This window comes from Rosa chinensis, chromosome 4 (assembly GCF_002994745.2).
Source record: "Rosa chinensis cultivar Old Blush chromosome 4, RchiOBHm-V2, whole genome shotgun sequence".
Classification (NCBI taxonomy): Eukaryota; Viridiplantae; Streptophyta; class Magnoliopsida; order Rosales; family Rosaceae; genus Rosa; species Rosa chinensis.
Genome location: NC_037091.1, coordinates 60282370 through 60310086, shown reverse-complemented (window position 1 = coordinate 60310086; position 27717 = coordinate 60282370). Strand labels below are relative to the sequence as shown.

Below are 27717 nucleotides of genomic sequence, written 5' to 3'. Positions count from 1 at the left end.
AGGAGGAAGACGAAGCCACATTAGTGTTGATGTTGAAAAATCAAAACTAAATGAGTTGTAGTAAGTAATGTAGTCCAATATGCAATGATGCTATGTTCCCTCTCCCTTTTATATCTCATCCCCCCACCCAGCACTCATTCATCTTCTTTTACTTATTGCTTCATCATCTACCCCACAAGTTCATCATTCATTTTTAACTTTTGGCACCTTACTCTTTCATTTTTTGAAGTCCCACTCGATGGAATGCAAAGTCACAAGAGCAACATTCAAACTAAATTGGACTTTTCTAAACATGGATTTTAGTTTCTTGGTTAGCATTTGCTTAGAGATCGACTTATTACTGTGGGCAGTCAATGATATCCATTATTTGTATCAAAAATGAAAGATTAACGAAGCTTAACTTTCAAATTAAACATTTTCCAAAAGTATTTTCCCTGATTCAAGATTTCCCATTTAATTCAAAAATAGTCGATCACACAATCCATCAGTTATTTAATGGCTTAATTTGGTTGATTTTTATGGCAATGATTTACAAATATTTTCTTTTATTTTTCTTTATTACTCCATTTCACGCAGAATTATATCTTACTTCTGTTTTGTTAATACCCTATGATTTTGTATTGCATCCACCAATTATGCTTTGTTCAAATTTTGATCTAATACATTCTATGGTCACATTTTAATTTTACTGTGAGACTTCAACTCGTCCAAACAATGAAAGAGTTTGATCATGCGTATCAAATTTGTGTTCTAGCTTTCATCAGAGATGTATGCCATAAATTTGAAACCGTGTGAGTTTAAGAAAAATAGGCTCATTACAATACACCTGTTGGAGATATGCATGTGGGGTTAAACTTATAACCGCAGGATTGATTCAAACACATCGAGGCAGAGGAAATTCAAACAGAAAATCCAAGTCCATGCTATAATGAAAATACAAATAAAAGAAAGGCAGAAAAAAAAAAAAAAAAAAAAAAAAAAAACAGAGTAAGATTGCATACTAAAGAAAGAAGACTAGGTATTCACTCTTGTCCGACAAGACTTCCTGCTTCCAATATCTCTATGTATCTTTCTCCTGTCCTTTCCAAGTTTTCATCTCTGCCTCTCTATCAATCTCCCAAAAACCAGGAATTAATTCAAACATTTTATCTGTAACCAAATCCAAGAACTTTCTTTCTTTTTTCTTTTGGGGAGAAATGAAATATAATTTCCCATGATTCCACTCGAAACAAAATCCATACTTTACCATGCAATAAAAATCACAGTCATCTCCTAAACCAATCTTTCAATTCTCCCCCGATCAAAATCAAAATGGGGTCTGCAACATCGTCTATGGCTGCAAAGTTTGCATTTTTTCCCCCAGATCCTCCTTCCTATAACATATTCGTTGATGAACCGACTGGGAAAATGAGGATCTCTGATGTTCATCCCAGACAAGATGTGGACGTGGTGAAGATCAACACCAAGAAAGGGAACGAGATTGTTGCCTTGTTTATCAAAAACCCATCTGCTTCACTCACAGTGCTTTACTCTCATGGAAATGCTGCTGATATTGGTCAGATGTACCACGTTTTCAGTGAGCTTAGTGTTTATCTGGGTGTTAATCTAATGGGGTCAGTATATCAGTTTGAGTTTCCATGTTCATTTTTTTAAGTATTGTGAGCTATGGATGTGATTTGGTTTGCTGTGCAGGTATGACTATTCTGGTTATGGACAATCTACTGGAAAGGTATAATTTTCTTGTGAGATCTGTTGGCTCAAATCCATTGTATGAGCCTGTGTCACTTTCACAAAATTGGATGGTATAGTTCAAATTAATGAGAGAGAAATGATTTCTGACTTACATTTTTCATAGAGTGTTTACAAACCATATTGTTGGGATTGCTATAGGTGCAGAACAAATTAGGGGTTTGGAAAAATAATTTAAAGAGTACCATCTGATGTTCCCAAGTTCATAAGCAGAGATATGTTCCCCATATGACTTGCTTGAATTAAAATCCAAACTCTTTAGTGGCAATGTATGATCATCTTGTGGTCGGTTCAATATGTATTTTTTGATTTTCATGTTAATTATCATAGTTTTGCATTGCTTTGGTACTTTTGAGATATCTAATCTATAAGACTATAATGATGAGCTCTACCGTGAGTTTAACATGTCAAAAATTAATGTCACTTCAAACAATTTTCATGACCATTTTCCACAATATAGTTTCTTTGGTCTCAAGTCTCAACATTCCCTTTTCAGCAATTCCATTCTGCATACTAATATAGTACCGTATCTTTGTCCACTAGCCAAGTGAGCAGGACACATATGCAGACATAGAGGCTGCATATAAATGCCTTGAAGACACCTATGGTGTAAAGGAGGAAGATATTATATTGTACGGACAGTCAGTTGGAAGTGGACCGACTTTGGATTTGGCTAGTCGTTTGCCTCACGTGAGAGCTGTGATTCTTCACAGTCCAATACTTTCTGGCCTTCGAGTAATGTACCCTGTTAAGAAAACATTCTGGTTTGACATTTACAAGGTTTACCCCTTACTTTTGATAGAACAAGAACGTAAATTTTGTTGTTGGTGTTATAAAATCTGTTATTGAAAGTTCTTGCTTTGTGTCTATTGCAGAATATTGATAAAATGCCACTCGTCAATAGCCCGGTTTTGGTGATTCATGTAAGCCTCTTCATCAAATTGATTTCTTTCGTACTTGTTGTATGCTACATGTGATGACTATTAGTATTTAAGGTGCATTGTGTTACTTATTCTGAAAGTAATGCTTCTGTTCATATGTATTTGAAGTAGTGATAGAGTTTTTAAATTTTGCTAGGGAACTGAAGATGATGTGGTGGATATTTCCCATGGTAAGCAGCTGTGGGAGCTTAGCAAAGACAAGTATGAACCTTTGTGGCTTAAAGGTGGTAACCATTGTAATCTGGAACTCTATCCAGAGTACTTGAGGCATCTCAGGAAGTTCATATCTGCCATTGAGAAGTTACCACGACACCGGAATCTAACTGAGCTGAGTCCTCTCAAGACCGTAGACGACAATGACAAGGCAAGACCAAGCAGTGGGAAGAGGGGCATGGCTAGGTGGAGCACCGGGCAGCTGAGAGAAAAATCAAGGAGGAGCACAGAGAATGGAGAGAAATCGTCATCAAGAAGCAGTACTTATAGTAGAGAGAAATCATCGAGAAAGCTAAGTGTGGATCGATCTGGGAAGGCAAGGAATAGCACAGACTCAGATAGAGCAAGAAACAGCTTCGACCGGTACTCATTCTTTCCATTTTCACTACATTTTCTGTGAATTTTCTGATTGTTGATAGTCATTGTTGGCAAACTCTGCAGCTTGGGAGATATGGTGAGATCAGTTGGATTGTGCAATGTTGATTGTATGAAGCCGGCAGCTTTCGAGGCTTGAGGCTGACAGAAAGATTGAGTGAACATATATTCTTAGACTCCATGTTTGGTGGATGGATGTTTGGCTCAAGGGAATGACTTTTACCCAAGATTTTATTTTTCCTTTTGGTATAGGGGCCCCTTCTCCCAAGTTTTTATCAACTGGTAAATTGGTAATAATATCATACCCCACTCTTCATTTGGGTCTTCTTTGTGTTCTTTTATTTTTAAGTTCAATATATATATAGTGAGACTACAACTGTTTACGCAGACTGTGTATCAACCTTTGGTTGAGTGCTACCGTTCTCATTTAATATTGATAGATGAGATGTAGTGAGACTTGGAGTGCAAATAGAACGTGAAATGATACTACGTACGTACTGATTAGTTTATATTTTCACATGCATAAGTTGATGAATAACAATCTCATATAAGATCGTAATCGATCCACGAAGTTCAAGTTCAACTTATGTTCATGTGTCTTGTGTTCTTTCCGTTAAAACTCAATATTAGATTTCGTTGGAAAACTTGAATTCTAATATACTATGCTAGCAAAAGTGTAGAACACGTCATTTGTTGAATATTTAACCCATACTCATATTGTCCGTATTTTATATTAGTTTTTTATTGATGTTTTCTTATTTGAGCTAAATTAGACTCGAGCCAAACATAGCATAACTCATATTCGAACTCATTCAAAGCTCAATTTGAATTGAGCTCAAACTTAAGAAAACTTATTTGAGATGATTTGAATTTTTTTTTTTTTTTTTATCAAGAAGGACTTCATTAATAATGAACTGCTTACAACCAGTTTTAGGCAACATCTCTAACACATAAATGACCACTAGACTTCACATTAGAACTTTAAAATGACTGACTCAAGGAGCCAAAAAAGGCCCCGACTCCAAACATGCACTACAGCTAGATGACAAAGACAACAAATGCAGGAGCAACTCACTTGTTTCAACACTAACTCGCCACCCAGAGTCCACCTGACCAGCTTTTGATCGACCAAGCTAACACTCGTTGTGACCTAAACCCGACCAAAATAATTACCGAACATTCAGACTTGGGACTAAAATAAACCCAACATCGTCAACCCTATCGCCATCGCCTCTGACCCAAGTCCAGATAGGCACAACCCACTAGAAGGCCAATAATGCTCGTCTATGGCATAGCCAGACTTTTTCGCTGACCCAAAACCAGATAGGAACCACCCACCAGAAGGCCGAAGTGAAGATTGTCTCTGCCACATCCTGTAGTACACACGACCCAACAGCTAATACCTAACACAACTGGAACGCCAACTAATACCACAAACCAAACCTTGGTCGTGGCTTAATACCAACAAAACAAAAACCAAAAATAAAACCAAACCCTAAAATAAAATTGAAATAAAAGTAACCATATAGCCCAGTCCTGGCCCAACAAGAGGGACCAAGCTCGAGCTTTGGCCTAGGAGAGAGGACGACCACATGAAGCCTGCCAAGCCTTGCAACCCCGCCACAGCCTCCGTCGCCAGACGACTCCCTACGCCACCCCATTGCATTCGTCGGACCACCGACTTGAACCTACTGCCATTCCCGACAAGCCATGAGGAAGCCCCGCCCCAAGTAAACAAACCCAAGCCCAGGGCGAAACCATGAGTTCCAACCCAGAACGGATTGATCTGATTGGCACAACGTCGTGCCTCCAAGAACACGCCACCACCGGCCAACCTTCGATCGGTACGACAACACAAGCATGTCACCGCCAGACCTCCAATCCCGCGACACCGAACTAGTCCGCCGCTGAAGCCGTCGAGTGGTGAAACCAAGCCGGATAACTGATGTGATCTCCCCCTCCCCCATTGCACCAACTGCTACTGCGCCCCACTCAGAGGCAACTAAAGCCTGTCCGACGACGGCGCAAGGGCTCGTCGCCGGACAGGGATGGAACTTGAGAGAGAGAGTTTTTAGGGCTAGGTTAGAGCTGATCTTTGTTAGGGTTTTCTGTTATCTAATTTGAATTAGATTATTCGAACTTGAACTTACTAAAAATTATTAGACGGAAATAAGAGTGAATTTCACCAATTGAACTCATGTTCGCCGACCAAATAGCAAACACAACAACATATCCATGACTCAAACCAAAAATCTGGTGCAACCAACTACAACAGTTGGCACCATAAAATACATATTTTCAGAATGTTAACATCAGAACTTTAGCTCACCTAAAACAATTTCTGCTCAAATTTGGTACTATAACTAAAAAGAAAAAGAAAAAAAATGAAAAATGAAGAGGATATTGTGGGTTGCTGATATGGCAGCATCTAGGCCTTACAATTTCCCAGAACAATGGTCACGAGTCCAAACAAAACACCTCCTGTTCGCATTGTCTTCTTGTTTCTAGAACCCTCCTCCTCTCCCCTACTTAAAAAAAGTGTTAAACCCTCACAAAGTCACAAAGGGTTTTTACACTCCAAAACACTTGACACACCCCAACACACCTTCTGAATTTAGGGCTCAATGGCTCCAGTCCTGAGCAGAAGCTTATCCACAGCCTCTCTTGCTTCACTTCCTTCCTTAACACTCAGAAACCCCAACAAGGTCTTGAACCTCAGAAGTGCCTTTGTGCCCCAAAATGGGCTCAGAAAGGGCTTTGCTTGCGGTGGTTTGAAGTGGAGGCTTGAGACCCAAAATAGGCAGGTCACTGTTCGCTGCGATGCGGCGGTCGCCGAGAAAGAGGTCGCCAATACGCCCGGTGAGGAATTCCAGTACCAAGCCGAGGTGGGTTTCTCTCTGTTTGTACTAAAGTTTGGTTCTTTTTGGGTTCTGAAAGGTCTTGGCTTTTAGATGATTTGTGGTGTTATTGTTATATGGGCAATCAAAATGGATGCATTTGGTTCAAATTATGGGACTTTCTTCATAGTTGGGACTGTTTATAGTTTTCGTTTTCATTTTTTGCTTTTGAGATTTTAGTTTATGAGTTTTGAATTGAAAGCTGAGGACTTTGAAACTAATTACAGGTCAGTCGGCTAATGGATTTGATAGTGCACAGTCTATACAGCCACAAGGAGGTCTTCCTTAGAGAGCTTGTTAGGTAAGCTGAATATGCCTAGACCTTGATAATTCGGGGAATATATAAAATTTGAATCGAATGACATGTGCATTATGGTTTTGTTGATATGCTAACTTTGTTTTGTTATGATGTTCTAGTAATGCAAGTGATGCGTTGGACAAGTTGAGATTTTTGAGTGTGACTGAGCCCTCGCTGCTTGGAGATGCTGGTGAGCTACAGATACGCATCAAACCCGACCCAGAGAATGGGACTATCACTATAACGTATGTTGCTTCTTAATTTTGTAAGTTGATTGTTAAGTCTATTTTGTTCCTTGATGGATAAGTGGAGATTATTGACATGTTGGTGTCTGAATTTTAGGGATACCGGTATTGGGATGACGAAAGAGGAACTCATTGATTGCCTTGGTACCATTGCTCAGAGTGGTACTTCAAAATTCTTGACTGCTCTGAAGGTCTCTCTCTCTCATAATGCATTGTTTTGCAGTCTACTGAATCTTGTTTTTGTTCATTGATGCTTTTGAATCTTAGTTCTCAACTTTGAATCTTATTTTCGCTCTTCTGTTTTTTTAGGAAAATAAGGATCTTGGTGCAGACAATGGTTTGATTGGTCAATTTGGTGTTGGGTTCTATTCTGCTTTTCTTGTTGCTGACAAGGTGCAGTTTTGGTTTCACACTTATTTTAGTTTTATGCCTTGTCAAAACTATCTGCTCCTAGTTGAGCTTGTAGTCTGGATGACTGTCTTGAGCAGTTGCTAATTATTTTACATATTGTGCAAATCAGGTAGTTGTTTCTACAAAAAGCCCAAGATCAGACAAGCAATACGTCTGGGAATCAGCTGCTGAGAGTAGCTCTTATGTGATTAGGGAAGAAACTGATCCAGAAAATATCATTAGCCGTGGGACGCAGATCAAACTATATTTAAGGGTACCTTACCTCCTTCATTTCTCATTTCATGACATTTGGTCATTTTGCATCTGCCTGTGTTGTTTGTTGGCCAATGAATGTGTGTCCAGCTATTTATTCAATTCTTTTTTTCAACATTATGTCTGGATGACCATCTTATATTTTTCTTCTTGCAGCCGGATGACAAGTATGAATTCTCAGAGCCTGCCCGGATCCAGAGTTTGGTGAAGAATTACTCGCAATTTGTTTCTTTCCCCATCTACACATGGCAAGAAAAGTCAAGGACTGTTGAGGTTTGTTTTCTTCTTGTAACAAACATTTTCCCCTTTATAAATATAGCAGATTTCATAGTTCCACTTTATTTTCTTTCTAATGGTTAGATTGTTACTTCTTTTCTAGTTAAAAGGAGGTAATCAGAAAATTAATATTTCTTCAAAATGTTACTCTCTTGATAAGGTCTTCATTGTGTTGACCTTACAAAATAATCCTCAAGTTTGTGTCTCTTTATAAAAATCATGTGTACCCGTTCACCAAAAAATGAGTCAATTAGCATTTTCGCCAGCACTAAGTTCAAACTTTTGGCAGGTTGAAGAGGAGGAAGAACCAAAGGAAGGAGAAGAACGAAAGCCCGAGGTAATTGACATGCAATCTGAAATGTAGGCAATATATGTTCTTAGAAAACATTGCATTGAGCTTTATGTACTTGTTTATCAGGGTGAGAAGAAAAAGAAGACTATAACTGAGAAGTATTGGGATTGGGAATTAGCCAATGAAACAAAGCCTATATGGGTGAGTTCCATGGTATTATTGATTTCATGGTACATGTAATATAGATTCAGTATGATCTGTTTTCTAATGTTCATGTATAATCTTCTCATATGTCTTACCTTGTTTTGCTTTTTGCAGATGCGGAGTTCAAAGGAAGTAGAAAAAGATGAGTACAATGAATTCTACAAGAAAACATTTAATGAGTTCTTGGATCCACTTGCTTACACTCACTTCACCACTGAGGTACTGAAATGACTCTGTGTGTGTGTGGAAACTATAGCCCGATTTGGATGCTAACTTTACTTTGATATCTATGCAGGGTGAGGTGGAATTCAGGAGTGTTCTTTATATTCCTGGGATGGCGCCAATGAACAATGAGGATATAGCAAATCCAAAAACAAAGAACATTCGGTTATATGTGAAGAGGGTCTTTATCTCAGATGATTTTGATGGTGAACTAGTAAGTTTCTCCATACTAGAAACTGTACGAATTTGAGAATCCTTTGAGTTGGTTCTTCTTTTTGGTTCATGTTCAGAATGTTCTTTGTTAAGCATTAAGTCCATATTGTGATTTTATTTTGTGATGGAATAACAACTTGTATATTGAGTATGCTTGTGTTGACTGTTTAATGGGAGGCAATAGGGTATTTCTTGTTCTTTGTTGTTTTTGATCCGTATTGTTGTTTTATCCATCATTAATACAGAGTTGTGATCAGATGTCTGTTGACAGTGGGGCTATTTTAATGGTCTTTGATAGTCTATTTTATTTAAATACGTATAATTTATCTTATTGTAAATTATATGCACATCCACATGCTTATTATCTCAAAATACTGTTTGCCACTGCAGTATACTGATTTATCCTTTTTGCAGTTTCCAAGATACCTGAGCTTTGTAAAGGGTGTGGTGGATTCAAATGATCTTCCTCTTAACGTTTCCCGAGAGATTCTTCAAGAAAGTCGAATTGTAAGTCCACTATTTTTGCTAAAGTTTTTAGAGCATCTCCATATTGATACTGTTTGTCAGTTCTTATGTGATTAGATTTGTAGGGAACATGACTTATGTTCATACTTTATGCCAACTGATTTCAGGTAAGAATTATGAGAAAGAGACTTGTAAGGAAAACATTCGACATGATTCAAGAACTCTCTGAAAGTGAAAATAAAGAGGTTGGTGGAAGCTATTTATATGTTAGCTTTTTGTTCCAGCTGAAAATCGATATTGACTTGGAAAATTGTTGACATGATCCCAGGATTACAAGAAGTTATGGGAGAACTTCGGCAGGTTTCTGAAGTTGGGTTGTATTGAGGACTCTGGAAATCACAAGCGCATAACACCTCTGTTGCGGTTTTACACTTCAAAAAGTGAGGAAGAACTGACGAGTTTAGATGAATATGTTGAAAACATGCCTGAGACCCAGAATGCCATCTATTACTTGGCAACAGACAGTCTGAAAAGTGCAAGAAGTGCTCCATTCTTGGAAAAGTTGGTTCAGAAAGATATTGAGGTATGTATCATGCTAACTTTGATCAGTAAGGAATAATGTTGATATGTTCACCTTTTCAGTTTGTAAGCTAGTGATACAATTTTCAGTTTGCAAGTGATAGAATTTTCAGTTTGCAAGCTAGTGATAGAAAAGACAAGATGATATGTTCACCTTTTCAATTTTTTTTTTCCCTCTTTTATTATGGTGACTATGTCTCCCCAGGTTGCTGATGTTGATCCTTTTTCTTAGGTTTTGTATTTAGTTGAACCTATTGATGAAGTGGCGATCCAGAACCTACAAACCTACAAAGAGAAGAAGTTTGTGGACATTAGCAAGGAAGATTTGGAACTTGGTCAGTACCTTCTCCCTGTTGTTTTTCAGCACTTGATTCAGCATGTAAACAATGTTTCTGGAAAATTAATTCACTATATTGAATTTTGACACGTGTCTCATTATCTTTCTCATAATTCCCAAAATTTATGAACCAGGTGATGAGGATGAGGTCAAGGACAGGGAGACTAAACAAGAATACACACTGCTCTGTGATTGGATAAAGCAACAACTTGGTGATCAGGTTGCAAAAGTCCAAGTCTCGAAGCGTCTAAGCTCATCTCCTTGTGTTCTTGTTTCGGGCAAGTTTGGATGGTCTGCTAATATGGAAAGGTAGATTTTGCCTTAAATGATACATATTCAGACCAGTGCTGTTAATAGCTGCCTTCCCTTTCGTGATTATGATAAAAAAAATTAATTAATTATTATTATTATTATTATTATTATTTTTTTTTTTGCTTTTACAGATTGATGAAAGCCCAGGCACTTGGAGATACTTCAAGTTTGGAGTTCATGAGGGGCAGGAGAATAATGGAAATTAACCCAGATCATCCTATCATTAAGGACCTAAATGTAAGTTCATCTCTGTTGGTTAGTTTGTAATAAAGTAGTGCCATTACAGACTGAGTCCTCACCTAAACATATTTCCAATGTATGAAAAGCATGAAAAAGAAAATTGAAAGAAAAAAGGTTTCATGTTTCTGGATAACTACAACTATTCTTGGAGAAAGTATGGGGTTTCAAAAATTACTGGATTGACAATTGACTATTGTTGTTTCCACCACAGGCTGCTTGCAAGAACGCCCCTGAGAGCACTGATGCCAAGAGAGCTGTAGCCCTCTTGTTTGACACAGCATTGATCTCCAGTGGATTCACTGTAAGGGCAAACTCTCCTTTTACTTTCGTCAGCCATCAAGAAATCATAACTAGCTTAATGTGATCCTTACCTTTTAAACCATTAATGATTGCAGCCCGACAGCCCAGCTGAGTTGGGAAACAAGATATATGAGATGATGGCAATGGCCCTTGGAGGAAGATGGGGTAGACTGGAAGATGAGGAGGCAGAGGGAAAGGCAGCAGATGACAATGCCGCAGAATCTGATGCAAGCGCTGGCGAAGCCTCTGAAGCAGAAGTAGTTGAAGCATCAGAGGTGAGGGCAGAGAGCGATCCATGGAGTGAATAAATGTGTTTACTGAAATCATCTATTACAAAAATTTTGGCAGTATTTATTTCCTTAGTGTTTAGGAAGCATAAAGTTTGGATGGGGAAAAAGGTGTTGCTTTTGTTGAAAAATAATGATGGTTACTACTGATAAATTCACGTATTGGGTCCTAGAATGAATTAAGAGGTCCTTTATAAGCTCATGTGTGCGTTTTCTCCATCAAAAGTCTACTGAAGCATTGAATTTCAATAACCCTTTTGCAAATTCTTTTTGTTTATATGAGAATTTAGTTCAATGCATATCAACCCCCCCAGAAACATGGTTTAGGCTTAATGAAGAGTGGGGAGAAATGGTAATAGGGACTAGAATAAAAATGAAAGGCATCTATTGTTATATCTAGACTTGGCCACTTTAGGTTCAAGCTTATTCGTGGTCAGCAGATACTATGCATTGCTGTAATCAACATCGTCGACTGTTGTACTCGATACCAAAAGTGGTCAAATCGGAGCAGTAAGATCCGAGATACCAAAAATTGGTCAAATTGGAGCAACTCCAACAGCTTCCCTATAATTTCTGTATAATAGAGAAGCAAAAGTCAAAGCTTTAGCATCTTTTTCTTCTCCAACTCCAACAGATTCTCTATTCTACATCAATCTCTAAAATCTCCATATTCTTCCTTAAATTTTAGAGATTGCTGTAAATATAGGGAATTTGGTTTTCTCTTTCATCATTTTCTCTAAAATAGAGATAATTATAGGGAATCTGTTGGAGCAAAAGAGCCTTATTTTTCCCTAAAGTAGAGAAAAATCTAAATATGGGGAAGCTGTTGGAGTTGCTCACGGTACACATGAATGACTAAAAAAGCACACAATTAATGACATACATGGATGACTAAAAGAGCGCACACTTAATTGATTTTTATATTAAAAAATAGGATAATTTTTACTATACAGCGGTAATGTAAGTAAACTAAAGTACTAAACAGATCTAATAAATCTCAACCATTGATGTTCTCATACTCAATTTTTTTAATAATAAAAAAATATACTTAATATTATCCAACCGTCTATTATTGTTTGTGCAAGTGTACATCGGTGCACTAAAGATTCCCTAAAAAAATAAAGTAAAAATATTTAAAACACAAAGTCTTTGAACCAGGAGTGTAAAGTGAGTTTCATTAAGAACAGTGTTCAAACTCAAAACTTGTAATTAAACTCAATACCCTGCTAAACTCACCATAATGAAACTTAAAATTAACATCATGGATCAGCCCAATTAGCTAAACGGGTCAACCCGAAAGCTTCCTCTCTCACTGAAAGAGAGAGCGTAGGTTTAAGCAGGGTTTAAAGGCGGCCACTCCCCAAAATTTTTTGCTCAGTTCCCAAAACAACTGTAGGTGTTTCTCTCCCAAATCATTTCCTCTACTTGTCCAAAACCCAATTTCGTATTCATATTTATTCACACTCCCAATTCAACCATTGTTTTGATGTACTTGATCGTATTTCCTCTCTGTATTTTTCGATTCAGCTTGTCAGAACTAATCATTTATTAGTCTGCAGATTTTACTGGGTTTGGGTAAGCATGTGGAGAACCCTAGCCAAACAAGCTGCTTCTTCTTCTTCTTCAACAAAGACCAAGCTTTTCTCTCTCTCTCCATTCAGCTCTGCTTTGAAACTTGCTCAAGAATCGAGCTTTCTGGGGAAAAGCAGGCATTTTGAGGCTCGCGTCGTCTGCAGAAATCATGGGTCTTCGTTAATGGGTTTAGGCCAGGTTGGTGGTGCATCGTCCCAGGAAGACGGATTGGGCAGACCCAGTTTGCTGAATCCGAGTTACCCTCGTGGGTTTGGGAGATGGTATGCTACTTCTGCCGAGGCCATTGCTTCCACGGATGAGGAATCTGGGTCTGAAGAGATTCAGGAAATACTGGAGGATTTGGTGAGGGAGAACAAGGTGGAGTCGCATTTGAGGCAGCCCAAGAGGTTGGTTAATGGAATGGGAGCAGGAAAGTATGGCATTCTGAGAAAGAGGCAGTTAAAAATTGAGACTGAGGCTTGGGAAGATGCGGCCAAAGAGTACCAGGAGCTTTTGGCTGATATGTGTGAGCAGAAGCTGGCGCCCAATTTGCCTTATGTGAAGTCATTGTTTCTGGGGTGGTTTGAGCCATTGAGGGATGCCATTGCCGCCGAGCCCGCCACTTGGGCCGGTAAGAGGGTGCATATCAGACCCAGCCATGCTCCATTCTTCGAACTGTTGCCGCCCGATAAGATGGCTGTTATTACAATGCATAAGTTGATGGGGCTGTTGATGACCAACAGTGGTGGAGTTGGGTCTGTCAAGGTGGTTCAAGCTGCTTGTGCAATTGGTGAAGCTCTTGAGAATGAGGTTTGTGAGCTTGGCATTTTGCTTGTTTTGTAGTCTCGTCTTTGCTTTTTTTTTTTTTGTTGTTGCTTTTTTGCAGTTAAAAGTTATGTAGTTGGTCACAAGTCTGCTGGAGTATGAGCTTTTCGCGTTGTGGAAAGCTATTGGTTTTTTATGTTTGGAGAAACTCCTAGTAGGCACACAAATTGAACTAACGTTTTCTGGGATTGCTTGGATTCACAATGTCATAGATTAGAGTCCTTTGAGCTCCCAAGACTAATGGAAAGCTTTGCATGCTAATTTAGCACTCAGTCAGCTGGCTTATCTAAGCATTAGTGACTCCGTTTCCATTTGCTATTGGTTTTGATTTTTGAAGTTAATAAGAATGTAGTTTGGCAATCATGTGCCAGGTTAAGATACACAGATTTTTGGAGAAGACAAAGAAGAAGAGCATTGCTATTAAGAAACCTGAAGCTGAATCTGATATTGTGACCAATGAACAAGAGAAACTTATCAACGAACAGGAGCAAGAGAAACTAACCAAAGAACAGGAGCTAGAAAAACTAACCAAAGAACAAAGACTGAGGAAAAAGGTTACAAAGTTGCTAAAAATGCAGAAGCTTCAGCGAGTAAAGGAAATTGTGAAGGAACAAGACGGCTTAAAGCCATGGGGTCAAGAAGCTCATGTTAAGGTTTGTGACGATGATAGATTAAAATTCCAAACTATCTTGTTATTATTTCTGTTAAATTATATTGGTGCTTTTACTTGCCAGGTCGGCTGTCGATTGATTCAGTTAATGATGGAAACAGCTTATATTCAACCCGCACTTGATCAATTAGGAGATACTCCGCCTGATATTCGCCCGGCATTCATGCATACTCTTAAGACTATAACTAAAGAGGCACAGTAAGAAAGATTCAATCTTTGTTCTACGTAACCTCTCTCCCTCTTTCATATTATCTGTCTCTCTCAGTCCCTCCCTCTGTCATTTTACCTTCAGGTGATTTTTTTTTTTTATAATTTTTTTTAATAGGAAGACCAACAGGAGATATGGTGTTATTGAATGCGACCCATTAGTTCGCAAAGGGATGGAGAAAACAGTAAGTAGAACAGTTCTTGCTGGTTTACCAATATTTCTTGTATTCTTATGACAGTACTGCAGGGGCAGTTATCCTATTTCCATTTTTCTTTTTCAACAGTGTATCTCTGAGGAGTAATAGCTCCACTAACTTTTTTGTTTCAATGATCTGTTCTATCCAACCAGGCAAGGCACATGGTCATTCCTTATATGCCAATGTTGGTGCCTCCACTTAACTGGACAGGGTATGCACTGTAAATCAGATATACTTGTCTTCATTTCTGCAACCAAATTTTTGCAGCATTTAGATAAGTTAAAGTGTTAAACTGCTTAGCACTAGTAGTACTACTAGTACAACCTTGGTTTAGTATTTTGTTATCGGTAGACGTTCATTTCAAGCAACTAGCTAGGGTAAACACAATTTATTTTAGCCAATTTTTATAACCCTATTGTTATTTTTTGGCAGGTATGATAAAGGAGCATATTTATTCTTACCATCCTATGTTATGCGAACTCATGGAGCGAAACAACAGCGCCAAGTTGTTAAATCAACTCCTAGGAAGCAATTAGAACCTGTTTACGAGGTATCCTTAGAATCTATTACTTTTAGTTTCTGTGTGCTATCTGTTCCTGTCTTTAGTATTAGTGCATCCTCGTTTCTCACAAGACAGCCATAAACTTTTCCACAATCCAGGGTTTCTGACTTGTATGGTTTGGCACATCTAATCTTTTGATTGTTCTCTGTATTAGGCCCTGGATACTCTTGGAAATACCAAATGGAGGATAAACAGAAGGGTACTTGGTGTAGTGGACAGGATATGGGCTAGTGGAGGCTGTCTTGCTGATTTGGTTGACCGTGAAGATGTGGGTTACATCTACTGGAATTTGGTTTTCATGTTATGGAGACTTGATTGCATTTCTGTAATTCAAGATTAATGATTATTTCTTTATCTTGGTTCTTTCTATCACTAAATGATTTTCTTTTTCCATATTAAATAGGTTCCTTTGCCTGAAGAACCAGACACAGAAGATGAGGCAGAAATGAGAAAATGGAAATGGAAAGTTAAAGCTGTGAAAAAGAAGAATAGTGAGAGGCACTCACAGCGTTGTGATACAGAACTTAAACTTTCTGTAAGAATCATTCTCGTAAGCTAAATGATGTAGTGTGATTGGATACTTTGATATTGACTTTCACTGAATGGGAGCAGGTAGCTCGAAAGATGAAGGACGAGGAAGGCTTCTACTATCCGCACAATCTTGATTTCCGTGGTCGTGCCTACCCCATGCACCCATATCTAAACCATCTTGGTTCCGATATGTGCAGAGGCATCCTGGAGTTTGCAGAGGGACGTCGTCTTGGAAAATCTGGCTTACGCTGGTTGAAGATACATCTGGCAAATTTATATGCTGGTGGAGTTGACAAGCTCTCCTATGATGATCGAGTAGCATTTACGGAAAACCATGTAGATGAAATTTTTGATTGCGCAGACAGACCTCTTGAAGGAAGGCGTTGGTGGTTGGGTGCGGAAGATCCTTTCCAATGCTTGGCAGCATGCATTAATCTCACTGAAGCATTGAGAAGCCCCTCACCGGAGACTACCATTTCTCATATGCCTGTTCACCAGGTACTTGACTTCTCAGCATAGTCAAATCATAATCTGCCAGAAATTATTACTCCATTCTCTTAGATCAGGTAATACCAAAATTGTGAATTCTACATGGTTATGTACAGTTGCATCACTGAAAAAGAAGTCACTTTTTCCTTTGGCTGTAATAAAAAAAGATAGGCAAAAGTTTAGTTTTCTAGGGACTGAATTGTAAGGTACCAACGTGATTAAATGCATGGATGGAACTAAACTGGGTACAGATCAGAAAATATGACAGATAAGCAAGCATTTTAGCAATAGCGATACTGAGAAAGCCACTTATTCCTTGTCCAAACCGTTCACTTTTATTGAAGTTGGGAGGAGTTGGGCGGCTATCGATCCTCTTTTGTGCTTTGCTATGCTATATTGTAATTTAGTAGTTGGTATTGATGGTTTTCTTATCTCCAAAAATTGATCTTAGTTTCTTCTTTTCTGTTGCAAGGATGGTTCATGTAATGGTTTACAACACTATGCTGCCCTCGGAAGGGACAAGGTATGAACTTCTCTTAAATAGAACCTAAAAAAGGTGGGTGCTGCACTAGGACACTCTTAAAGTTTGGTATTCTAAATTTATAATACTAGTTATGCAACACTTAATAATGCTACAAAAAGAAAGAAGAAAGCAAAACGGGGCAATTTTTTCACTTTTCATTAATTTCTTTAATGTAATATCTTTCTCAGCCAGGAAAAAAGAATTCAGGAATTCTTTATTGGACTGTTTATACTTTATAGCTCACATGTCCTTACATTTTTTATTAAAAATTCATCCTTTTTCAGCTTGGAGCAGCTGCTGTAAATCTTGTTGGGGGAGAGAAACCTGCTGATGTTTACTCAGGAATTGCTGCCAGGTCTCTCTCTCTCTCTCTCTCTCTCTCTCTCTCTCTCTCTCTCTCTCTATATATATATATATATATATATATATATTAGAAATATATATTATCAGCTATAAATTTTTCCTTCCTGTTCAGTTGTGTAGTTTGGTTCATTCTTTTTTGTTTAAATATTGGTTCACTTAAATATGTAGAAATCTTAGGAGCCAGCAGACTGGTTCATTTCCCTAATGATCTATTTTTTGTTCAAAGAGCAAAAGAAGTATCAACATCTGTTGATTCTATAGGAAAATGACACCATCATTGATTTAGCTACTACATTTTTTAATTTTGTGCAGGGTACTCAATATAATGCGCACAGATGCAGAGAAAGATCCAGCCAGTAGTCCAAATTCATTGCACGCTAGGCTTTTAATTAATGAGGTTAATATTATTATTAGTATTTGCATTGTTATGAATTTTTTTATTGGACACTGAAACTGGTAGCCAGCATAACAAGGTTAATACATCAGAAATTGTTAAAGTTTTGTCTTATTGTCTTAGTTTTGATGATGTTGCTACTAAACAACTAATTTGGCTTTCATTGTCACAAAAAGAATTTTCTTCTGTCCTTGTTTGTCCAACTGCTTCATTTCATGCTTCTAATACTTTGCTCTTGTAATTTGAAATTTTAGGTCAATCGTAAATTGGTGAAGCAGACAGTAATGACCTCCGTATATGGTGTTACTTATATTGGTGCACGCGATCAAATTAAGAAGAGATTAAAGGAGCGCGGTACCATAGCAGATGACGTGATGCTGTTTGCCGCATCTTGCTATGCTGCTAGAGTAAGTGAATAAAACTTGAATAGAGTATGTGTCTGTTCTTATCCTGAAGTCTGTACTGATTAATTTGCTGTCTACAGACCACCTTGACTGCCCTAGGAGAGATGTTTGAAGCTGCAAGAAGTATTATGAGTTGGCTTGGTGAATGTGCGAAGGTTTGTCTTATTTACTTTGTAAAATTATGGGAATGGTGTAGTTGGTCCTGGTCCGGCTGGTGTCAGGGCAGGATCTGGTTAGGAGAATAGTGAGCTCCGTTGATGTGAATTACTTATGTTAATGAGCAAAGCAAAGTCAACTTTGATCTATTCTGCAGTTATGGTTTTAGTTCTATTTACTTGACATATGTAGAATCTGGTGGAACTTGAACCAAACTTGTGGTTGGCCTTTTTCAAAATTTTAATTCAGATCCGGGGCTCATTTTGTTTAACAATTCTGGAGAATCATAATTTTTGGGTTCACTTGAGATAAAGCTTATACTCAAATGGTCAAATCATAGAAGGTAGGGCCCTTTCTTCTTGGATTTGTCCCAACTCCTGAGCTAGGCTTTTCCTTCTGTAAATATGGGGGCTTTTCATGGCTGGTGCATTGAGCTTTATATAAGGCTTAACTTTGGGTAGATTTACTTGCTTTAGTAGGATTCCAACAGAGTGATTGGGAACCTTGATGAAGTTATGGACGAACATTATTAGGAACTCATAATGTGAGAAAGTTTCAATGTTGTAGGTGCTGTGTTGATGCTGGTTTGTATGTGTTTTCAATTCTTTTGCATTTGAAGTATTAAGGGATGTTCTCTCCTGCCTGTTCTTTGGAGCATAATATCTTAAATATCATACTTTATGCTTCTTTTAAAATTTTCTACTTGAAATTATTAGTTGTTAAATATGATCTACAAGTACTGACTGCTGTGATCAAACATAATAGGTGATAGCTGCAGAGAATCATCCGGTTCGATGGACCACACCCCTTGGACTTCCTGTTGTACAACCATACCGCCAATTAGGAAGGCATCTTGTAATACTTCAACAACTTTTCATTACTTGAAATGTGTCCAAATATTATTATAGGACTTCGAGAGAGAAAAAAAAAAATTGATGTCAGTATCTCATGAAGGTGCCACTTTGAATTATATGCAGATTAAGACTTCCCTTCAGGTGCTGACATTACAGAGAGAAACCGACAAGGTCATGGTTAAACGGCAGAGGACAGCCTTTCCCCCCAATTTTGTCCACTCCCTGGATGGATCCCACATGATGATGACTGCTCTTGCCTGCAAGAAGGCAGGCTTAAATTTTGCAGGTGTCAACTGAATTCTCATTCTCGCTCTCTCTCTCTCTCTCTCTCTCTCTCTCTCTCTCTCTCTATCTACTGAATTCTCTCTCATGTAATTATTTTATTTCCATATACTGTTGTTGATTACAGGAGTACATGATTCATATTGGACGCATGCAAGTGACGTCGACGAAATGAATAGGATACTGAGAGAAAAGTTTGTTGAACTCTACGAGAGACCAATACTGGAGAATGTGAGTTAATTTACATGAAATATTTTTTTTTCACTTCAAATAAAGTTAAAAAAACCTTGATTGGTTTGGTGGTTTGTTTGTTATTTTTTGTGTGTCTGTGTGCTCGCTCGCACACTTATTCTTGTTTCCTTTAGGTTAGGCTTACCATATCTGCCTTCATTTTCTAGATTTTGCTTGCTTTAAAACTAGGAATGACGATTATAAAAGAAAGAAAGAAAAATGAATGACAAAAATCTAAGTTATTGGGATTTTGATTGAAATATAGTTATGAAAATTTTCTTGTATTTACGTTGTTTTAGTTGCCTTGGTGTTGGTGAAGTTTGATATGTGAAAGTTCAAATTTGTGAATGAAATACATTATTGGCGTATGACTAGTGAAAGAGAAGTATGCCTTTCAGTGAGCCTAATTAATTCGTTGATTATTACTTTTATGTTTACAGTTGTTGGAGAGCTTTCAAAAGTCTTTCCCCACCATTAATTTTCCTCCCTTACCGGATCGCGGAGACTTTGATCTCAGACAGGTTCTCAGATCTACTTATTTCTTCAACTAGTATGAGCCAGATGATTGCTTGCAGTGCCCTGTCTACTTGTTTCAATTCCCTATGTCATCCAATCAAGGTGATGCAATTTAACTTTTACTCTCATTCATGGACACAAGTTTGGTCATGATGAGTTTTGAACCCTGTCAAGGAGAGATGGTTCAGAAGAAGAAAAAAGAGCTTGATGGTTCAGGAGAGCTGAAAACCATTTCCTGCTCGTATCCTTGTACATATCTAGATACAGTAGCTGGAAATAACTCACAGGACTTGGCTGTCTTCTGCATCCGCTATTTGTAAGGATTCAAAATAAGATGGTCAACAGCCTGCAGCATTTGTTGAAAGAACAGCTCCGTTGGTGTAATTCAGAGCACGTTAAATGATCAACCTTCAACCTTGTCAGAATGCTGGTGAGTTGATCAAACAGATGGGCAACCGATGGTATATGTACGCTAGGGAGATTTCTATTTCAACGAAGTTGGTTAGTGTAGGTTGGGTGGGTTTATGATTATTATTGGCTTGCATGCATAGATGGTCAACACAATTGTTGTCAGAGTGTTTTTTGTTAGGATCTGTACATTAATCTTTTGTATTCATTTATAGGTAAGTGTAAAATAAGTCCCTGTACCGATTCTTGTTTGTTCGGATACTTCATATAAAGTGAACATTGCACAGTTTACCTAGAAGTACCACCACTGATCTTTGGTCTGCGGTCTAATATTCTGACAAATGTGTTCCATTGAGAAAACAGAGCTGAAGATGACAAGCAGATGCGACTGGGAACATGAATGACTATTTTTTGTTTTCATTCTTTTAAGTTTGTATAGAAAATATGTTAAACGCTATGCTCCGATGTTTAAATTTCCATTTCTAATATCATTATAGAAGTTTCTCACAGTTTTCGGTCTTCTCCACCGTCGAACAGTCGATCTTTGCTGCACTCTTCAATATACTCCCATTTTTGAACTCTCGATCTCGATCTATTTTTCATATTTCTTTGCTTCGACTTCAAACCTTCTCTCTTATGACTCCATTTGACCTATAGCTTTGGGATAGAGAATTCAATTTCAGAAATTTGTTGTTACTTGTTACTGACAAAGCTACAATATCTGAGCTTACAATTACAGATGGCACAAGGAGACATGGCAGTAAAGGCTACTTTCTCACATTATATCTGCAAAAGTATAATACAGATGCCGGTGGCAACATGTTCAAATACAAGGGATATCTCACTTATCATAGGCATGTACACTAATCTCCAAGGAATCTCCAGTGTTTCACTTATCATCGGCATCTACAGTCAATCTCCAAAGAAACTCCAGCGTTTTTCTGGGTTTCAAATGGCCATGCGGCCATGCAGTGTCGGTATATTACATAATTTGTTCATCTAACAAAAGAATCCTCTTGGTCCTTTATGTCTTTGAATGAACAATGTAAGCTCACGCATGAGGGGAGACACTCTTTTTTAACAAGGCCACGGCATCACTGTATATTGCTATCAAATTTGCAAACACAGCGAGGCCAATCATGAAAACAGATAAGGTCTTGTCCTTCGATGTTGCTATGCCATGCCGGTCCCTGAATCACAAAATTTGAGATCAGACTGGGGGATATCACAATGTCGGGATATAGCTTTGATTGAATTGCAAGTGTCAGCCTGTATGTAATCCTAGTTTTGAAATTTATATACATCTAAAGCAACTTGAGCATAACTAGTGACTCATCTAGAGAATTCACATATTTGAATCATTTGCGCACATCATTACTCAAATGGAAAATAGAAACAGTCGAATGTCACAGAATTTACCTTAGAACAATGGCAGCAGGGAAGATAAATCCAATGCAAACTGTGGCAGTCGCTCCAGAAAACTGGAAAACGTCCCAGATGCTTGGAATGAAGTTTGCGCCCAAGAAGATAACAGAAATGAGTCCAAAGGTGATTAATGCAAACCTACGATTATCTAAATCCAAAGGCCTAGATGAAGGAAAGAAGAGGTCATCGAAGTTGATTCGCAGTGGATGAAAGATAATAGGAAAAACAAGCATGAGGTGCAGGGCATAGCTGATGCGGACAATATCACTGAGCAAAGAGCTGTAAGGGATGCCAAGGTCGGTGTCAAAGTTGGCTAACACATCATCAAGGGTCGAGTCCCCAAATAGGAGGAACCCGAAAAGGCTGGTCAGTATGTAGACAGAAGAGCACAATATTAATGATGTCCGCACAACTGGTTGAATCATGCTAGACTTCTTAAGCTCATTGTTGATCGTATGCACTGCAGGAAAAGAAAATTCTCATCAAGTTTTATGCTTTTCCACTAGCAAGAAAATTTGGACATTATGTTGGATCAGCTAGTATACCATTGAAGTGGCAGATGAAGGCCGTCACAAGAACAGGAACAACTGTGAAGAGATTCCACACTGACGTAAGATCAGTCAACACAGGAAGCAACCTGGGCATGGAAATATCTCCATGAGAAATTTTAACAGCTGTGATTCCTGCAGTAATGACTAGAAAAACTCCTGCCAGCCCAACTGCTAAAGTAGATGAGTATCTCAATGAATCTGCAAGGATAAAAAAAAACACTGAATTACATCAAACTTGCAAGACAATCACCACATAGATTTTACAGAAATGCTTGATTTTTAAGTCCTATCTATTCCACCAATCCTATTCTTTCATAACTAGCTCAACAAACAATTCTAACCATGAGGGAACACTGCTTCAATTTATAACAAATTTCTTATGTCACTCAAGACTTTCAAGACTACCACCTAGTCCAAACACAACTATTAGTCCTTTTGGGCAGTTAAAATCTCACAAAGGAGGCAGAGCCAAATATTTACCTATTCGCTTCAGGGATATCAACGGAGCAAACACGAAAATCGTTGAAACAAACAGAACGAAAAGACGCCCATTCCACCAGTTTTCACCAAACCACCCTTCCAACACTCCAGTATGGTGAGCTCCACTCGAAGCAGTTCCAGACAGCACATCCCCTAATCAAGTGAGTGGATCAAAACAGACAGTCACTACATTTTCACTTGCAGTCAAATTGCAAGAAACACAGACATGGCCAAAACAATCCATTAAAATCAGTACCAAGAATTAAGAAAAATAAAGTTATAGATGGAAATATATCCATGGAAACCCAACAATCACCTAATCAATTCACATGGAAAGTAGACCAAGATGAAAACTACTACTTTTACTTCCAGTCAAATCTCAAGAAACACAAACATGCATGGTAACTATCACCACCCAAGAATCAAAATTTCTTACCAAGTATGATCATGTAAACAATGAGAGTCCCAACATTGTTGACCAAAATACACAGCTGAAACACAACCTTGCCACCTCTACCAAAAGCATCCCCCATAACACCACCAAACGACGCCGCATTGCCGGCCCTACTGAACCTGAGCAACATCTCCACGGCGGCCTCAGTCAAAACCGCAACCAACACGATCATCCCAATCCCGACGCCGAGGCCCAGCACCTTCATCGTCGCCGGCAAAGCCATGATCCCGGCCCCAATAATCGTCGTGGACAGATTGAACACCGCGCCGGAATACGACCCGCCGGTGATTTCCTCATCTGGGTTTTGCAGCAGTGGACTGTTCTCGTTACTGGGTAGCTTGGATTCCGGTAAAGACTCGGTCTTTTCGTCGCCGGTGGTCATTTCTTGAAGCTCAGGTAACAGTGAAAAGACTGAGATAGCTTTGTTGGGTTTTTTTTTCTTGCGGAAAATAGTCGCTGCTGTTATCTTGGAGAATAATACACACGTAAGAGACACCTTGGGTTCTTATCCAATGACAGCTCTGTGTTAAAGCAGAGACGAATAAGATTCTGTCTTGTTGTAATGATAGTTGTTCTTAACTTCTTAATACGTACACACCCAATCATGCAGTGTATTTATATACGTAAACGTGGATAGTGTGGTCTGACGGTTTTGTTTTGTTATCAGGTGGTGACGTGGTTGATTTTGATTGGCCGGAAGGTCCACGTGGACAAATTGTTTAGTTTTTCGTGCCCCGCTTCTAGATCGGAATTCTAGAATGATGTCGAGCTGAGAAGGCCGCCATGAATTCAGGGATGATCATGCAATGCATATATCCGAATTTTATGACGTATGAGCTGTGAAGAACGGTAAATTATGATATTAAACAAATGATATTTAGATTATAATAAGATTCTTTTAGTTGGAGCATAGTCCAAGGAGCTCTCTCTCCTTGTGTTTTTCTATGGTGGCCGCAAGTCTGAATTTTCAAATCCAAACCACCGATCATCCTTCCCTGATACAATTCCAATCCTTTTCCTTCTTTCCACTCACTTTGATCTCATCTCCCTTACCTTCTTCATTTCATCTCGACTATCCACATGAGCGCCATCAATGATGAGATAGAGGCCTCGCAGCGGGTGGTGGATTTGATGCCAGCCTTCCCCTGGTTGGTTGGGCGTTTTGCTTCAGAGGAGAAGATGGTGGCTGCTCAACATTGACCTTTGGGTCAGATTGTGCACTCTGCTCTTTCTCTTGGTTTTTTTTATCCAAGTGGAGGTGGTGATGTTGTCGGCGGCGACGATGCTGATGCAAGTGCTCCTAGCTAGTTTGTTCCAATGGTGGTTAAGGTTGTTTTGGGCCCTCAGGTTGTCTTGAGCCCTAGTGGGGGTGATGTTGGCCATGACAGGATTCCGGGCTATGGCAATGGCAATGCAGACGGTGTTAGTAAAGCCGGTGGTGTCGGCATTGTTGCTAACGGCGGTGGTGCTAAAGTTAGTCTGCTTCTAGGGTGGGTAGGGTTTGATTCATGCACTAGGATTATCTCTGGGATTGAATGTGGGCTTAGTAGCCCACTCTTGTTTTATTTTTAGTAGTTTTGTTTCTTCTTTTTATTTTTCTTTTTGTTGTATTTTAATAACGAAATGGAGCTCGGTAAGGAGGGTTTAGGGTCTAATTTAGGTGTTTTTTGAGTATTTCCCTACTCTCTTTCCCTACCGTTTGAGCGTGTTGTGTTTGTCAATACATGATTACATTTAGGTACTCATTTTATCGGGGCGCCACATGTGGCGGGTTCCTTTGTAACTTTATTGGCTGGAGTAATGAAAAGTGTTCACGTTTCTTCTTCAAAAAAAAAAAAAAAATGACGATTAAAATTATTAGAATATCAACCAAATTTATTCGGCAAAAGCATGAAGCTAAAACATAACTTTTGAATGACATCAATGAGCAAGTCATATTTATTTATTTATTTTTTGCTTGAAGTCATATTTATTGTTAGTGAGCATGAGTCATACTTTTGTGTGATCCATTAACTTTATCCAATAAAGTTCATACTTATTGTTTACTGTTTAGTTGGCATGAGTCTTACACTTTTACTTTTTTTTTTTTTGAATAAACACTTTTACTTATTTTAGTTATCCATAAATTAAAACAAATAATATTATTAGTAAAAATTTTTATATGCACCGACGATGTAAGTGACCCAATGAAATCACACCCAATGATTTAAGTGAGCTATAACAGTGTAACTACTCTTTGGAGCACATGAACCATGTTACAACCGTCTAAGCGTCTACTACTCAATTTTTGACTTCCAACTTAGTTCCTAAACTTCATTTAGGATCGCATGAAGGTGGATCAAGGTTTGAAAATAGAACCTGTTTGGCTCCAGTTTTGTTGCAGCTGGTCAACAGTCTCTTTTCTGCATTGGCATGCCAGCACAGTTCGGGTGCGGTCGTCGGGGGTGTCACTTGACCTGACTTCTTTTGAGCGATTGTGGACAAGGAGAGCACCAACCTCGTCGTGTGATTCTTTGTGCCTTGTGGTGAGGACTTTTGCTAAGCTTCTTTAAGATCACACAATCGATACTTGACGTCGTAGATCGAGCAGAGCGAAAATCACTGGGAAGTGGGGAGAACTTGCTAAAGCGTGACTTTAGCTTTATTGGTTTGTGAGGGCATTACCCTTGCTTGGCTGGTTCCATAACCGTTGTGGTCGCGGTACTACAGTCGGCTCCCGAGAAGACTAGGACCGAAGCACGTTGACAGAGGGTTTGGTGGCACTGACAGTCGGCTCCTGAGGATTCTGGGACTGGAGTGTGGTCACCGGTAAGAGAAAGATAGGGATTCTCTGGAGAGACTTGAGTAGTTGTAGAGATTAGTTGATGAATTGTGTGTCTTGTTACTTCGTCGTAGCCTCTATATATAGGCTACCAGGCCATAGTGGTTGGCCTTAAACAAATCATGATGAGTTTTCCATTTAAGCACTAATGGAACCATGATAGGTTTTCCAATTAAGCACTAATGCAATCATGATAGGTTTTCCAATTAAGCACTAAATGGAATCATGATAGGTTTTCCAATTAAGCACTAAATGGAATCATGATAGGTTTTCCAATTGATCTTCATGAAATGTAGTTGAATGCTTCCCCAGGTGCATGTCATATTCCTTAATTGAATGGAGTATGAATATTCGCATCGGCGTGCCTTTTCTTGCAGCTTGCATAATCTTCCATAATTCTGCAGGTAGGCTTTATTTAGCCTCTAAATAATATATTTTGAACTTGTCGACAATATATAGCTTGAGCCACTGACATTGGCTCAATTTCCCCAAGACATGCCTTGTCAGGTCAAAATGCTTATTTTCGGTTCAAACAGAACCCTTATGATAAAATTAAGAAGCAATAAAGAAAATAAAGGAAACATTAAGAAATGATATTCAATTTTATAGTATAGTAACAACATTTTATATCCTTCTATAGAGAGAGAGAGAGTCGATTTTTCATCCCTGTCCGGCGGCGTGCCCTCTCGCCGTCGTCGAACGGGCCTCGTTGGCCCCGTGTGGCTCTGGAGTGAGCCGGATCCCTTGATCAACATCCTTGTCCGTATTGGGGGGGTCCTTGGTGGTAGTTTTGCACATTGGTGGTGGTTGCCAGTGAGATGAGGGAGAGGAAGACCACGACTATTGGCCGGCATGGGTTCTCTTTGCAATGGCCTCATCGACCGATCAAGTCAGTGATCTGGTGGTGGCCAGGTGGTGCGGCGTCCGGCGTGGCGTGGGCGGGGGCTAATCGGAGCTACCCGATCTGGTTTGGATTAGGGGTCATCATGGGCCAGGCTAGGGCCGGCCCTACCCTAAATTTTAGGGCTTAGGGTCGGGCCGGGGTTTAAATATGCTAATCCTTACCCGCCCTAAAAGCCCGATCTATTAGGGTCGGGTAGGGCTGACCTTCCGAATAGGGCCGAAAAGGGCCTTATTTTGTTTAATAAAAAAAAAAACTTACATTATTATTTTTTTCCCCTCAAAATGTGACTCAATGGTTATATAGGTAATATAAGACATTGTTTTTAGTTGATCATATTTAATATGTGTGTGTGTGTGTAGGAATTAACTTATAACATTTATTAATATTAGTTAAGGTGGTTATATTTAATTAACTATCTCTCTAAATCTCCTAATATTAATTGTTATGTAACAAAGAAAATAAAAACAAAAGAAAACAAAGCTTAAGAAATCAATTACAAAGAAAGAGATAAATTGCATATTATAAAAAAAAGAGAAACATAATTAAAAAATAGAAAAAATAGAAAATTATTAGGGCTTATTTTGGCGGGCCTAAAGGGCCGGGTTTCATTCTCATGGCCCATACCCTACCCTATTTTAAAAAGGGTTGGGCCGGGCGGGCTTAGGGCGGGTTTAGGGCCTAAGGGCCAAATGATGACCCCTAGTTTGGATCTTCCGATCCCAATCCGGTTGGGCAACGAAAATGGTTTCTCCATGATGCGACGGAGATGGCGTTGCTGCAAGGCTGTGAA

General features: G+C 38.9%; 4 protein-coding genes across 6 annotated transcripts; 3 read left to right on the top strand and 1 right to left on the bottom strand.

The window, feature by feature from the left end:
* Positions 1-1019: 1019 nt before the first annotated feature.
* Positions 1020-3602, top strand: LOC112198190 (alpha/beta hydrolase domain-containing protein 17B). Its single transcript, XM_024339269.2, has 6 exons — positions 1020-1613; positions 1693-1729; positions 2293-2529; positions 2625-2672; positions 2827-3266; positions 3345-3602. The coding sequence occupies exons 1-6, from the start codon at positions 1312-1314 to the stop codon at positions 3415-3417; spliced, it is 1137 nt and encodes a 378-aa protein (XP_024195037.1). The 5' UTR covers positions 1020-1311; the 3' UTR covers positions 3418-3602.
* Positions 3603-5826: 2224 nt separating this feature from the next.
* On the top strand, positions 5827-11360 carry LOC112198293 (heat shock protein 90-5, chloroplastic). 3 transcript variants are annotated; one of them, XM_024339386.2, is made up of 19 exons: positions 5827-6163; positions 6403-6476; positions 6593-6718; positions 6816-6909; positions 7028-7111; positions 7239-7382; positions 7538-7654; positions 7947-7994; positions 8076-8150; positions 8268-8372; positions 8449-8589; positions 9003-9095; positions 9221-9298; positions 9382-9636; positions 9865-9967; positions 10104-10278; positions 10413-10518; positions 10733-10822; positions 10917-11360. In XM_024339386.2, exons 1-19 carry the CDS (start codon positions 5903-5905, stop codon positions 11127-11129), a joined length of 2382 nt encoding a protein of 793 aa, XP_024195154.1. In that variant the 5' UTR covers positions 5827-5902; the 3' UTR covers positions 11130-11360. The 3 variants fall into 3 exon arrangements, with proteins under 3 accessions (XP_024195154.1, XP_040374293.1, XP_040374294.1); XM_040518359.1 differs by lacking the exon at positions 8076-8150; XM_040518360.1 differs by lacking the exon at positions 9221-9298.
* Positions 11361-12481: 1121 nt separating this feature from the next.
* On the top strand, positions 12482-20811 carry LOC112197180 (DNA-directed RNA polymerase 1, mitochondrial). Its single transcript, XM_040517970.1, has 19 exons — positions 12482-12500; positions 12661-13490; positions 13877-14158; positions 14240-14373; positions 14501-14567; positions 14732-14790; positions 15012-15129; positions 15296-15409; positions 15545-15676; positions 15754-16170; positions 16634-16684; positions 16969-17039; positions 17360-17444; positions 17696-17848; positions 17926-18000; positions 18767-18856; positions 18979-19141; positions 19265-19368; positions 19809-20811. Exons 2-19 carry the CDS (start codon positions 12690-12692, stop codon positions 19917-19919), a joined length of 3027 nt encoding a protein of 1008 aa, XP_040373904.1. The 5' UTR covers positions 12482-12500; positions 12661-12689; the 3' UTR covers positions 19920-20811.
* Positions 20812-21047: 236 nt separating this feature from the next.
* LOC112197181 (amino acid transporter AVT6A) lies at positions 21048-23750 on the bottom strand. The gene is made up of 5 exons (XM_024337761.2): positions 23185-23750; positions 22749-22901; positions 22263-22466; positions 21712-22177; positions 21048-21482 (listed from the first exon to the last, which is right to left on the bottom strand). Exons 1-5 carry the CDS (start codon positions 23582-23584, stop codon positions 21344-21346), a joined length of 1362 nt encoding a protein of 453 aa, XP_024193529.1. The 5' UTR covers positions 23585-23750; the 3' UTR covers positions 21048-21343.
* Positions 23751-27717: the final 3967 nt, after the last annotated feature.

Coding starts and splice junctions, on each gene's coding strand:
- LOC112198190 (XM_024339269.2), top strand. CDS start 1,312: ATGGGGTCTGCAACATCGTCTATGGCTGCAAAGTTTGCATTTTTTCCC. Junction 1,730..2,292: donor ATGGACAATCTACTGGAAAG/GTATAATTTTCT, acceptor TTTGTCCACTAG/CCAAGTGAGCAGGACACATA. Junction 2,530..2,624: donor TCTGGTTTGACATTTACAAG/GTTTACCCCTTA, acceptor TGTCTATTGCAG/AATATTGATAAAATGCCACT.
- LOC112198293 (XM_024339386.2), top strand. CDS start 5,903: ATGGCTCCAGTCCTGAGCAGAAGCTTATCCACAGCCTCTCTTGCTTCA. Junction 6,477..6,592: donor TTCCTTAGAGAGCTTGTTAG/GTAAGCTGAATA, acceptor ATGATGTTCTAG/TAATGCAAGTGATGCGTTGG. Junction 9,968..10,103: donor CAAGGAAGATTTGGAACTTG/GTCAGTACCTTC, acceptor TTTATGAACCAG/GTGATGAGGATGAGGTCAAG.
- LOC112197180 (XM_040517970.1), top strand. CDS start 12,690: ATGTGGAGAACCCTAGCCAAACAAGCTGCTTCTTCTTCTTCTTCAACA. Junction 16,171..16,633: donor CTCATATGCCTGTTCACCAG/GTACTTGACTTC, acceptor TTCTGTTGCAAG/GATGGTTCATGTAATGGTTT. Junction 17,445..17,695: donor CTAGGCTTTTAATTAATGAG/GTTAATATTATT, acceptor TTGAAATTTTAG/GTCAATCGTAAATTGGTGAA.
- LOC112197181 (XM_024337761.2), bottom strand. CDS start 23,584: ATGACCACCGGCGACGAAAAGACCGAGTCTTTACCGGAATCCAAGCTA. Junction 22,178..22,262: donor CTTCATCTGCCACTTCAATG/GTATACTAGCTG, acceptor CTTTTCCTGCAG/TGCATACGATCAACAATGAG. Junction 21,483..21,711: donor CCTGCTGCCATTGTTCTAAG/GTAAATTCTGTG, acceptor TTTGTGATTCAG/GGACCGGCATGGCATAGCAA.